Consider the following 14,939-nt stretch of genomic DNA (forward strand, 5'->3'; position numbering starts at 1 on the left):
CAAGTCATTATGTATAGTAGGATTTCTGTTACAAAATGCAGACGACCAAATTGTGGAATTTGTAAAAAAAAAAACTGTCTGAATGTTCCGAATTCCATTTTAAACAAGGCCAAATATTTAAAATAAAATCTGATTTTACGTGCGCTTCTGAAAACCTTCTATACATAATGACATGTACTGGTTGTGGATAAGATACCATAGGTCAAACGGGAATGTCATTTCGAATTAAGGAGAATGACCGTTCACCGACAACAAATTCGCATACAGAGTTATAGACAAATACCACTAAGTGAGCACTTAGATACTTGTGCTAGCAGGAACACCATCAAATACAAACTATTTCCATTTTACCAGTGTGCTAATGGAACGACAGAACCACAGAGAATCAACAAAGAGACATTTTTCGTAAATACCAGTAGATATAAACCGAATTCAAACAGATAATTTTATTTTCGGAATAACGGACATATTTAATATTTTAATGTCTACATAAGGATTGCGTAACAATTTATTCCAGAGTGTGATTGTAACGTGAAGTTACCACTAACAACGTTTATTTTATTTATATATATTTATAATAAAATAATTTAATTTTGGATGTAACACGTCTTCTGATTGGCTGAAAGTGTTTTGTCTATCAGTTCATAGACATACTTTTGTTATGTGACCGTGACGTCATCAACGTTTTTATCATGATTTACTCCTTTTTAGAATCAAATTATAAGGAATGACTGTAATATTTTTTTCTGTCTATTCGAAATAATCTAAAAAATCTTATGCACACTTTTAAATAACCCGCTACGCGAGTTATTCAGTGTGCATCACATTATTTATCTTATAACTTCATAGACAGAACACATATTACAGTCATTCCTTATGTACATTGTTCATATATCTCAGTGGAACCGTTCCTCGGGTCTAAATACAGGCATGCATCATTCTTTAATAAATAAATAAATACTATTTTCAAATTTAACTAGGTCAAATGATTAAATTATTTGGTCATGAATGGACCCAACAGGTCATACACATGTCCAAATAGCAATCAAAAATTAATACTTTAAAACTTGACTTTTATAATTATTTGTTCCCAAAGAGAACCTCATACGACAAAAAAAAAAATAACTTAGCTAGGGGAGGTAATTCAAAACAAAATTCATTTCCTGTACATTGAATGACAATTTTACAACGTGTGGTGAGTTCAGTCATTCGGTCTTGTGTTACGGTGTCTTGCTCCTACAAAAAAAACCCACAAAGACGCGTCTTTATAAAACCTGTACTTATAATATCCACGAGGAACTCAGAATAAGTATTCATTCCATTTGTGATAGATGATTTCACACATGATTTGTTACAATTGTACACAATAAACACACATATATATATTAGTTGATCTAAAATCAGTGTGGTCTGTAGCGTGCTTTGTCATTTTTGAAGCCTGTTACATTTTGTCGTGGAAGCGAGATATGTACCGATTATCAGGTTGTCTGCATACTGATATCGTAAAATATCAGCTGCGAGTCACGATATGAAGCTGTTTGTCGAGTGAGCGCAGCGAACGAGATCAAAAGGCTTCATATTGTGTCGAGCAGCTGATATTTTACAATATCAATATGCAGACAGCCAGATAATCGATTTATCGGGTTGTATTTGCGTATTTTGCATGACAGAAAAAAAGTGTTTTCTTTGTTTCACCAGCAAACCGGAAGACGTCTTGATAAGTTCGGGTCAAACTTATTAACGTCGGTTCATACATTATGACGTCGTTGATATGTCCGGGTCAACGTATTTGACGTCACAAAGCCGTGATATGCAATTTTATTAAGAGTTGAGCAGAGTGATATAGACAGTGGGACGACCGATAAAATCGATCCTACACTTTAACGTCGTCGGTGTTATCAGCGGCGTCAAACATTTTGGTGCATATGTTCGTTCGACATCCAAAACATCAATGACTTTGTCAAACCTTCATCATTGAATTTAACGAGCAACAAACTCTCATTGGATTTGTCGCAGTTTGCCCATTACTTGAACATGTTGAACTCTTACAGAATAAGAAAAAAAAATCATTTAACTTTTATACTTGCTAAAATATTACCGAATTGAAATCCTTGATTTCCCATAGCTAGGTTACAAACACTTGTATAAAATGCACGTAAAATTTGTGGAAAATGTTCTCAAAATAATGTTAAAAACCTTCTTTCTCAATACACAAAGATTTTTCTTAATCCGATTTGTTGTTTTAATGTTCTAAAATAATCATGGGTAAACATTTGTCAAGGCAATCTTCTTGGGGACAAACTTCTTTGCAAAGCACATAAATTTATATATGCGTTATGTCGTTGCGCCGTAAAGCTTTAAAAGGCGTAGGTTTTCAACGTTTCAACGTGCCATTTCACTACCAACACGGTAACAGAATTGTTAATATATTTCAAACGAAGTAGGTGACCGATGATTATTTAATATCAATCAAATGGAAGTTTATATGTAGCAACAGCATATCATTTTTAAAGGAAAATCTGTGTCCTTGTTTTTAGAGATTTGATGCTTTTAAGATCGTGTTAAGGAAATTTCTATCATAAACAAATTTAATTTTTATAGAAAACTCGTAGGATTGGTTTTCACGGCAGAATAAATCAACCTTGAAATTTCAAATTTCCACGGTAAAACTGTACAACGGTTGTGGTGTATGTCTGTGATGTATGTTTACACAGTTTTGGCTGCTGAATGACAATTATTGTCACAACCTATTTTGTCTGTTTGGGTGGCTCAACCAAATTTGATTTTTCTATTTTTTTGTCAGTATTTATGGACTTCCCCTTTTTGAATATACCTTGAAGTTCGGTATTTTTATGCCCCGCCCACCCTAGGAGCATTATGTTTTTCGGTCTGTGCGTCCATTCGTCCGCCCGTCTGTCCCACTTCAGGTTAAAGTTTTTGGTCAAGGTAGTTTTTTGATGGTGTTGAAGTCCAATCAACTTGAAACTTAGTACGCATGTTCCCTATGATATGATCTTTCTAATTTTAATGCCAAATTAGAGTTTTGACCCCATTTTCACGGTCCACTGAACAAAGAAAATGATAATGCGAGTGGGGCATCCGTGTACTGTGGACACATTCTTGTTGTATACTTTTTTTGACGTTATGTCTATGTACTTTATAGTATTTTCGTTACATTTTCAAATGGCTCCAACTCCGAAAGTAGATCGGTTACCCACTTAATTTTTTTTTTCGATTTTTCATTGTATCTTTAAAAGTTCTTAGTGTAAACAATTTCTTAAAAAAAAAGTCGCTGGATAAGCCATTTACATACACGTTACCAGACGACCCAACCTCACTAGTCTACTATTATGTAACATTATAGTAATTGATAAACCTCTAATAATAACGATATTAATAATAGTAAGAACACTAAATACACGAAATAAAAACCTTCTTTTCATCAGACATCTCTTTTGCTGAAAGGGTATAGCTACTTTTGTTTTTGACGCACGCTTTTTCACTAACTGATACGTTTAAAAAGAAATGGATTCCCTGGACAGTAGGGGATAGAAATGCAGCTACGTCTATATTAACTTATTCAATAGCAATCCTCATTTATATAAAAGTGTTGAAGGCATACGTAAACAGCTACGTCAGGACAGAATGGGGATGTTAAAGTTCAGGGGCGGATCCAGGATTTTTAAAAGGGGTGTAATTCCTTAAAACGCGAAATATATTCATTTTGTACGTTAAATACTGCCGAACGGAGCGTACGCCCTTTAATCTCTACCCCTCCCACTTTTCCGCCACTAAAATGCATGTCAATGAATGCCACCTTCTCTGTACATTAGAACCTTCCAAAGTAGTGACCTTAATGACTTATTGCTACGTCAAATTTTATCCTATTCAACGTGGTCTGATTGTTGGAAACAGAATCACCAGCTTTTCCTGCCAGTCCATCCAATCAACAATGCGAGACCGTCATGGGTAGGTAAGGTCGTTAAACTCCCGCCAGTAGTAGAAATCCATCAACTAAATTAAGTGATTTATTCATATATATGTTGTGTACAAGATGTAAGTTTGTACAAATTATAATTTGTGCAGGGTTTTTGTACAAGTTGTAAGTTATTTGACACATACCTTTTTGCACCAGGTGATAAAAGTTTATCTTCTAAAATGTATCAGTTTAATGTCTTAAATTCAATTTATATGCTCCAACCTAACATTTAGTGCTATTCTCCTTGTCCTCAAACTGGAAATAAGGACACCTGAATGGTATAAATTCTATTGTTATTTTTCTCTTTATACCAAAATCATATCCATAAAAAGTCTTTTTGTGTTCTTATATTGTTTTTTGTATCAATGCTCAGTATTAGACTGACTGAGTGTATCATGCAATCATGGAAATATGACAGAAATATGCGAAACAAAAGACTATGTGCTTGCATTATCCATTTGTGTTAAGCGGTTCCATAAAACACTGATAACTTGTACAAAACATCTGTACAAATTATAATTTGTACAACATTACAATTTGTACACAACATATACATGTATTTAAATAAATAAGCATATAACTTACACTTGTCGCTATAAAACCCACAAACAACCAGAAATACATAATTTTATCATTCGGTGCGGGAAAAAGGGTACGAAACGCCGAGATTTTTTTTAATACATGTATATTTACTGAACCTCTGAAATCAACGACGTCACTTTGTTTTATGCACAAAAACGATTTTGTTGGAAATGACGTTATCCGATTAAGGTTTTTTTTGTACATTTAGCCAGTATAGAATCGAAAATACTTGGCCAGGTTTTTATTTTATTTGTACCTACGCTCAGTATGAAATTTTACGAAAATAAGGTGTACATGGTAAAATCTGCAATTAATAGACCACGGATTTTTGTGAATTAATATTGATTCAGAAATTTTAAGCAGGTGAAACATAAGAGGTCTCAACGAAAGATACCGACTTCAAACAGATAAACATGTTTTAACTTTTTTATTATACTTCACGTAAAATTCCAGATTTTGATTGGTTAATAATAAGAAGACAATTAACTCAATCCCATGGCTCGATCAAAATTCAATATTTTAGAATTGAATTTCAATACTTCAATTTTTATATTTCTAAAGACAATACTAAAGTTCTCAGTGACCTTTTTTCATAGATTGTTATTAACAACTACATTTAGCTTCACTTTTGTTTTTTTCCTAAATATTGTAACGATGTTAAGTACATTAAGTCTTGAAAGTTTATTACTTTTTTAAAAGATAATAATGACAAAACATTCAGTCTTCTCCTCGGTTGACATTTTTTTCTCGGGGTAACAATCTGCTGTACCACCCTCTCAGCTGTGTGTTTTATATAGTGACTCGACGAATAGAAACATTAGGTTTTAGTAGTGTTTTTCTCCTTCACAACCCTTTCCGGGCCACATCTGTTTTATCTTATTACACTGGCTTTAAATGCTATTTAACATAAAGGTGTATGACCACAAGATGGTATGTCGTATATCATCATGACCTTCATGTGATCTAGACGTATAACTGTTTTATCCTTTTGACGTATAGACTTTTGATATTTATCACATCCCATGGGTGCCACATCTCTAGATGATGTGTCGCGTACCTTGGAAGATGATTTCTTATCTTGACCTTTGACCTTCAATGTCATAAATGTTTATGTCCACCCCAAAATCATATATATTTTACTTGTCATGGCAAGACCGTTTCAATACAACTTAGGGTTTTACCCTTCGGTCACCTCATATAAATCACTACACATTTAAAAAGATGTTTCAGATCTCCACCCCTACGCAATGCAAAATCTTGACCAAAGGGTTTGTTTCTTAGCGAATTACCGCGCCCTTCATATCATCAATTGTTAAATAGCTAAAAATTGTTCATATCCCCTCCCTAAACCATTAAATTGCAATGATTAGAACTTTCAGTGCACCATATATTGTTTCGTTTGGGGTCATGCCCAACCCCGTATATTATTATTATAATACAGACACATCTCATTAAGATACTGCTGGTGGGGCATTAGTATATTACCGACACATCTCATTCAGTTGCTGCTGGTGGGGGCATTAGTATAGTACCGACACATCTCAATCAGTTACTGTTGGTGGGGCATTAGTATAGTAACGACACATCTCAATCAGTTACTGTTGGTCGGGCATTAGTATAGTAACGACACATCTCAATCAGTTACTGTTGGTGGGGCATTAGTATAGTAACGACACATCTCATTCAGTTACTGCTGGTGGGGGGCATTAGTATAGTACCAACACATATCATTCAGTTACTGCTGGTGGGGGCATTAGTTTAGTACAGACACATCTCATTAAGTTACTGCTAGTGGGGGCATGAGTATAGTACCGACACATCTCATTCAATTACTGCTGGTGGGGGGCATTAGTATAGTACCGACACATCTCATTCAATTACTGCTGGTGGGGCATTATTATAGTACCGACGCATCTCATTAAGTTACTGCTAGTGGGGGCATTAGTATAGTACCGACACATCTCATTAAGTTATTGCTGGTGGGGGCATTAGTATACCGGGTAGTACCTACACATCTCATTCAGTTACTGCTGGTTGGGGTATTAGTATCGACACATGTATTTTTTTTTGCGTTCGCATTTTAAAAATTTCAAGAGAACTAATAACTAGTTTATATTAAATCTAAATTTTATTATATTTTCAGACTTAGAACAAAGTACATGGTGATGACATTAACTCCAGCCTTCAATTTAACAGAGTACTACAAATTTCTTTTCAAAGTGCACTATTGGAAGTGTACAGATGAAATACCACACTGTAACATCTCAAATATCAGTAATGAAACAATCTTTTATAATACGACAACTTGGAGGGACACAGGATTTTGGCTAATTTCAACTATCAAAGATTCTGCAAAACGATTTTCGCTTTTTACGTTACCACCGACACCATCAATTGGCAAACTTAAACCAGAGATTATAGATCCGTGTGGAGAATCCGTAGAATGGGAATATGAATGGAAGGTTCGACCATTCGTCCTTGTAGTTTATCTTTTGCTACTGATTTTTTCGTTTTTAATTTGTTTAGTGGTTTCTAGAATTGTCAAACGGTGCCTAAAACAAGGAGAAAAATTTGAAAGACATGCTGGCACAAGTGCTACAGACAAAAAGAATGAGTTAGTAGATGACGATGAACATACTGACGATGAAATTGCAGCATTTAAGCCAACACATACGTTAGACCACAGCAATATCACAGAGGACTCAAAGTCTCACATTGAAGAACTGGAACGGGTAAAATCTCAAATATCTGTGAAAAAAGATAGAATATTATTGCAGTATCAAGTCTTTACAAAAGTCCCAAGTCACGTTAATCCTAAACCCAGACAAGTACCTGTTCTAACTTTCCTTAAACATACTACCGATTACCTGTTTTCTATGATGGATAAGCTGTTATTGGATAATAGACGAAGTCCAGGTAGGAGTTCGCCTACTCGTTCTGTTTCTGATCTTGGATTTGGTCAAACATACAACACTTTGAATTCAACACCAAGAAGACCACTGCGTAGGTCAATGAATAGATCTCGTGGCAGCTCACCTCACCTTCCAGAACAAGACGACCAATCGATAGACCCTTTAGAGAAGAGAGCTTGGGAAGAACTGATTCAAAATATTGCAATGAATAATCATGTTGCTGTTGATTTTGATGTTGATCTAAATATGTCGATTTCTGGAGAATCGACAACAAGAAAACTTCTTCAGTTCTTTTTGAATCAAGGTTCTATAAAAATGGAACAGCTTCAGGTTGCAAATCTTATTGTAAATTATAGCCTGTATCTTGTATCTAAGGAAATAGAAGCAAATTCGTCTGTAGGCGGAGTCCAATTTGAGAATTTCAAGTTAACCGGAAGTATGCGCAAAGGACTAAAAGTTGCCCATGCCAGTCAGTTTGACTTTCATATGAACTTTCATGGAAAAGACTTTTATGTTTATGAAATTTTGGACCAACTGAAATCTGACGAAATTCCTCCTGGAAAGATTATTCTTCGAGCAAAACCCGACAATATTTGCACAGAACCAAAATGTTTAAAGACTGTACAAATAAAGCAAAAAAATCATGTGTGCCTTTGTGCAAAATCGGTATCATTCATTGCTGAGGAGATGATTGATAGGGCATTGCAAAATCTCTATACTGGAACAAGGTCACTAATCGACCGCCTGCCGTTTCGAATACAACGTTCTCCATTAGCTAACATAGTTCTTTCAATAGACACCAGAAGCGTCATTGGCTTAGGGCTTTCAGAAATACGAGTACAATTGATTCCCGCCATCTTTTTGCCAATACATGGATGGTTTCAACCAGTTCCCCTGTTCGCAACTGCATACTCATCTACGCAACAAGAATTCAAAAGTAAAGGTGCTAGAGGACAGGATCCAGTTCCTGTTCCATTAGGTAGATCTGATGTCATCTGGAGTTTAGATCTTAGTTCTTTTGAAGAATTATATTTGAATGAAATAAATAGAAAAATGAAAGCTGCAGGAATACACAGTTGTCACAAAACCTGCATTAAAGTTCTCAAAGTACTGTTTACAGCTTTATCTAGAAAGTCTTTATTGGATCGTGGCGAGTTGAACACTAATATGATTGAGACTGTTGTGTATTACTTATTGTTGGAATCAACACCGGACCAATGGGCTTTCTCTGTAATATCTGACAGAATCTCAGACGCTTATTTATATTTAAAGAGTGCACTTGAATCAGGAAGACTTCCGAACTTTTTCATTAATAACCCTCACTTGTTAAAACAAATGCCATTTTTGCGTTCGTTTCCTTTTTTGTTGAGAGGTAAACAGAATAATCTACTATCAGACATCAGATTGGAAACAGTTGACAAGAAGCTGAACTTCATGCAAGATAGAATACGTGATAATGGACTAGATGATTGCTTCAAAGACACTTATTCTCCAGACACATGGGAGTTCGAATTCTTTGTGTATAGTTGAATTAAGAAGATATATTTTTGATTATTGCTGAGATAAGGATTAATTTCTCAGATATGAACTATCTGTATTTAACTAGTTCAGTGATCTTAGATGGTTCTAACATTTGCTCGCTGTATGGTTTTGGTCATTATTTTTGCTCAAATTTACAAAAAGGCAATGTACCCCTTCCTCGATGTATTTATATGGCTTACACTGAATGATATGTCCGTCTGTTCATTTGTAACATTATTCTCTGTAGTCAGTAAATATTACAATATCACGGAATCTGTTACCAAGCTTCAACTTGTCGAGGGTAAGCGAGTCATGTATTTTCAGTAGGTAAATTAACCTCTTACTGATGGTTGAACTGAAAAATCATATAAAAGTGTGTTTGTGTGTGTGTGTGTGAGAAAGAGAGAGAGAGAGAGCAGTAGTTCAGACTTACGGGTTAATTTTTTTGGTCATTACATACTGATACTTTTACATGTAAGAACTTGGATTAATGCAATTAAATAAGTTTGACCATTTAACTAGACAAATTTCAAATCGAGTATCATATGAAAGGTAAAAGTTAAAAAAAGGATTTGGTTTGTGATTTCGTTTAACTACAATTTAGATCACGTTAGAGTTAGTTCGCTTAGTTTATGGATAGCAAAAAAAATTAATTGTTTGTGGTAAAAGTCTGACTCATACCCCATTCGTGCTTGTATTGTAAGTGTTCTTATTAATTTTTGACAGAAATAAGGCGGAGAAATGTTTCATTGCTTTATTGCTAATATTAGTCTAATAAAATAAATTGTAAATTTCTCGCACTTTTGTCTCGAATGCGACGAATATGAGACATAGGGATGTTAAAACGGTAGCGGCGACTGCATAAACAAATAGTGTAAGAGTTTATATATATATCAGAAGGTGGAAGACCTGAATAATTCATATTTCGTATATAGATGCCTTGTTTTTTACAAGATTCCGTCTGTCGCTTGTCCGTTGTTCTTGGCCTCTTTGTCATGGTTCCGCGGTTGCTTAAAAAAATCTGAAGATTTTAATGCATGATTATCTCATTTACCATGAGTGATAGTCTACTATATTTGGAATATAGAATCATTGCAATATGAAAAAGTCTGTTAGACAGAGTTCACTTGACTTTTATCATATTTCATGGATCAGTGATCAACGGTAAATCCGTTTCTCAGATACTATAAGCAATATATCAACTATATTTGAAATATGGAATAACAAGGTGAACATGCTCATTTGGAAGGATCCATCCGGGACCTTGACCTCTTATGCATGAATCATTCATAATGATAAGTTTTTAAATGATACATGTACCTTATCTTAAATACTTGCCGCACAAAAATATATTAAAATCCGTAAAATTTCAACTCTTGATGTTTTTTAGGATTGCTGTCTCCTTTAGGTATACTCAATATATTTCATTTATACACAGACGATGAAGTGGTACTGGAAACACTAGATTTCGCATTTTTTCGCTCTAGAGTTTCGCAAACGTTTGTTTATACTGGAATCTTACTACAGTATTAGGTCTTTTATGTTTATATTAAAAAACGTATTACGCAAACTAGTCCAAAGTTTATTCTTGTACCAAAGTTATAATGGTGCCTCATTACAAGAAGCTAGTTGATATGTATATGTAAAAGCAGGAGCGTTTAATTCACTTTTTTTTTTCTAGTTTTTTGTATTAATGTAGAAAGCTTTCTTTCTTTCCATTTATTATAAATTTGAAAACAACAGGAGTTGTTTTGATTTTCATTGTACCTATTGTTTTTCATATGTTGATATAATTTGAAAATGATTAAAGGTTGTTTTTCTTTGTGTGTGTATACGTTTTCATTTTACCAGTATAACCTGGTCATTTCTAATGTCCACTTTCGTGAAGTGAAATTCTTAAAAAATAGTCAAATGTTGAATACTGCAAAAAAATGCAATGCAGTAACTTCTCAGGACCAAAAAAAGAGAAATAAGTTTTTCTTCGGTAACGTTTTATATGTAGAAATGTTAGATGCTATGTGTAGTTAGGTACATAGGTAAGGATAAAGAATAACAAAAACACTAAACTTCAAGATCTTTGCCGATATATACCAGATGCGGATATTGGATTTTGAAAAAGGTGGGCCACAAATAAGGTTACGTTAGGATGTGGACACCTTCGTTACCACAAACTTTTACTAAATCATTTACCAATAGATTTGGTTCGGAAGATTGGCTGTACCTGTGGAAAACTTGTTAAAAACGGGACAGTACAATCTACTTTTTACGGGGATGTTTATCGAGACTGAATTTATATACGATCTGAGTAAACTTATCGATCCTTCAAATAAACTTATTCTAAAAGGTTACCAATTTATCCGGCACCGTATTTATATCTTTGAATATTGTTTTTGTCGGTATAAATATTAGTTTGTTATCAATAAATTAAAACCCAACTAAATAGTGTTGCTTTAATAGAATAGAAAGACAAAGGATAAACCTTTCATTGTCCTACGTTCTGTCGAGACCTATATAATGGCATTGCACAAGATCATGTTTTCTCTGATATTTACACTTAATCCATTGGATGCTAATGTGTTCTAATTGATATTTTAGTTTTAGATACATGATTGTTTTTATCAGTTGGATCACTATCCCTAATGCACGTCAAATTGAGAAACAATGCGGCTCAAATCGAGGTACTCAGATATATTACGTAAGCAAAAAATCTCTGTGCAGTGATATTAGACATGTTTCAATTTTTAACAACTGACTGATCATAACCATTTGTGATGATTTGAAGAGCAGTGGACCATAGAATGAAGATGTAAAAACAGTGGAGTTATTTAATTTATGCAAAGAACTAAATTTTCAAAGAACTTACTGTGCGAAAAAGGGGATTTTTTACTTCGAGAAACAAAGGTTTTTCGGGGTATCCTGAATTACGGATAAAAGAAATCTCACAGCATACCCCGAAAAGTTAATCACATATGTGAACATGTCTCAGCTTCGAAACGAGCCATCATACATATCCAAGTTTACAATATGGACAGAGGCATTACGGAAAACTACCTTTATCGTCTACCTGAAACGAATTGCGCATATTGACCCAGTGGTAAATGGCTTTGAACTAGATTTCAGTATCTGCGAGTACTATCAAATCTGTTCTTTGTTTCGATCTAATTAGTTAATATAAAAATAAGAAGATGTGGTATAATTGCCAACGAGACAACTCTCAACTAGAGACCAAATGACTCAGAAATTAACAACTATAGGTCACCGTAAGGCCTTCAACAATGAGCAAACCCACACCGCATTGTCAGCTATAAAATGCCCCGAAATGACAAATATAAAACAATTCAAACGAGAAAACTAACGGCCTAAATTATGTACAAAATAATGAACGAAAAACCAATATGATACACAGAAACAAACGACAACCACTGAATTACAGGCCCCTGACTTGGAACAGATACATACAGAATGTGACGGGGTTAAATATGTTACCTGGGACAGTGGTGTAACTGTACAATATAAGAACAAACTATAAAAATCAGTTGAAAACGGCTTAGGTCATATTTATTTGTTCAGTGTATGTTCAATGGTGTTAATATGTCCTTTGATTGAGTTAAGCTATTTCAGTTGATATTTTATAGTGTGTCTTTCTATGTTGTGATGTTACACTATTGTTTCAGAAAAAGGGTGAAGGTTTGGTACCATTAAAACGTTTAAACCCGCTGCATTTGTTTGCACCTGTCCTAAGTCAGGAATCTGATGTTCAGTAGTTGTCGTTTGTTGATGTGGTTCATAAGTGTTTCTCGTTTCTCGTTTTTTATATAGATTAGACCGTTGGTTTTCCCGTTTGAATGGTTTTACACTAGTAATTTTTTGGGGCCCTTTATAGCTTACTGTTCGGTGTGAGCCAAGGCTCCGTGTTGAAGACCGTACTGTGACCTATAATGGTTTACTTTTATAAATTTTTACTTGGATGGAGAGTTGTCTCATTGGCACTCATACCACATCTTCTTATATCTATTAACTCATCAGATGGATACAAACAGAAATACATATAACAAAACACAGAGTGGACGTGGACGTGCTGTATATAATACTCGGTTATGGTTTTGTACATGCATTATTCTACTAGTTTTCTCGTTTGAATTGTTTTAAATTTGTTATTTCGGGGCCTTTTATAGCGTGCTATGCGGTATTGGTTTTTCTCAATGCTGAAGGCCGTACGATGAACTACAGTTGCTAATTTCTACGTCATTTGGTCTCTGGTGGAGAGTTATTTCATTGGCAATCACACCACATCTGTTTTTATCTTGTATATTTTACAGTATGAACTATAGATATAAGAAACACTTGGTCATCGTTCGGCCTTCAACAATGAGCAAAACCCAAACCGTAGAGTAAGCTATAAAAAGCACGACAAGCTGTAAATGTTTTCAAACGAGAAAACTTACGGCCTGATTTATGTACAAAACAATAAAGGAAAAACAAATATGATAGACCACGACTAACGACAACCACCGAATAAAAGACAATATTTTTTACATAAATTAGACCGTTAGTTTTCTCGTTTGAATTGTTTTACATTTGTCATTTCGGGGCCTTGTATAGCTGACTAAGCGGTATGGGTTTAATTCATTGTTGAAGGCCGTACGGTGACCTATAGATATTAATTTCTGTGTCATTTGGACTCTTGTGGAGAGTTGTCTCATTGGCAATCATACCACCTCTTCTTATTTTTACATTCAGAATGTGGAGGGTTAAACATGGAATAACGTTCATTGAAATCTAAAACGTCACTATAGAAACGGGCATATCGAACGAGTTGGGATAAATAACTACTGTAAGAAGGGACACCGGATGATCGCCGTCCATAAAACTGGGAAAATTAACGAAAGGGAACGAAAAATCGTGCCTTTTGTCTTATATTTGTATACGGTTTTCGGTAGTATATTTAGATAATTCTGGATTTTTTAACGCAAACTATGAACAATAAATTGTCGAATTAATCAGATAGATGGATCTTAAATGAGTTTCACCCGCGTCATACAAAATGTTCTTCGGTCAACGCTTTTACACCCCATTAAAATTACGAAAAAAAGCATTCAATTCTTCAAAAGTAAAGTCGTTGTGAGTCGTACAATATGAATATGATATACCGATATTCAGTTAATCTAAAAAAAAAATATAGGTATAAAACAGACAAATAATGTGATTAAACACAATCAATTTGAAAATCGTAGAACTCCAAACGGAGCTGAGACAAAAGCTTCGAAAAGGTAAGCATAATGGCGATAGTCTGCTATGCACCACATGTCAAAATATTCATAAGTCGCGGCAGAAAGTGTCAAAAGTCAAGATCGTGTCCAAGGGGATAATAAAGCTAGATGAACACTAGAAATCTGATATGTCAACAAGGGCCCGGCTTGCACATACTTGTATAAGTAACATAAACAAATAATACTGATGTAAAAATTCATGTAGCAAATCTGCTAAATAGCAAAACGATTGGTATAGCTGAGTTATAGTGCATAGTTGATATAAGATCAGTTTTAAATAGAAAAAAAAGGTTCAAAATGGCACCGTAGTTCAAGAAATATCAGGTATGTTAGGGTAAATATGTAATATTAATTCTCAAAATTCCGAACGGCCATATTGAAAATGGTTAACAACTGATTTTTTTGAAATGGGAGCCTAGGACTATTTTTTAAACCAGTTATCAATTCTCATGATATCATATTCTACCTAAACCAAGAAAGTTCGTTTAAATCTGAGCACTTTAAATATATACGTATTTTGGCATTCACTGATAAATTTTGACACAAGGAATTAAATTTAAGATAGACTGTTCCCTTGTCACCGTCTTATGGTGTTTCTATATCTCAACTTGTACGATTCGCTCGTGTATGTAACAACGTATTAAATTTTAGCGAGAGAAATTTATATATTACTGA

At 34.4% G+C, this 14,939-nt stretch overlaps 1 protein-coding gene across 1 annotated transcript; it reads left to right on the forward strand.

Annotated features, from left to right (window-relative positions):
* The first annotated feature begins 1,138 nt into the window (after positions 1 to 1,138).
* Positions 1,139 to 10,818, forward strand: LOC127734996 (uncharacterized). The gene is made up of 2 exons (XM_052245055.1): positions 1,139 to 1,195; positions 6,705 to 10,818. Exon 2 carries the CDS (start codon positions 6,721 to 6,723, stop codon positions 9,001 to 9,003), a length of 2,283 nt encoding a protein of 760 aa, XP_052101015.1. The 5' UTR covers positions 1,139 to 1,195; positions 6,705 to 6,720; the 3' UTR covers positions 9,004 to 10,818.
* The last annotated feature ends 4,121 nt before the right edge of the window (positions 10,819 to 14,939 follow it).

Source organism: Mytilus californianus, unplaced genomic scaffold, assembly GCF_021869535.1.
Source record: "Mytilus californianus isolate M0D057914Y unplaced genomic scaffold, xbMytCali1.0.p SCAF_3, whole genome shotgun sequence".
NCBI lineage: Eukaryota > Metazoa > Mollusca > Bivalvia > Mytilida > Mytilidae > Mytilus > Mytilus californianus.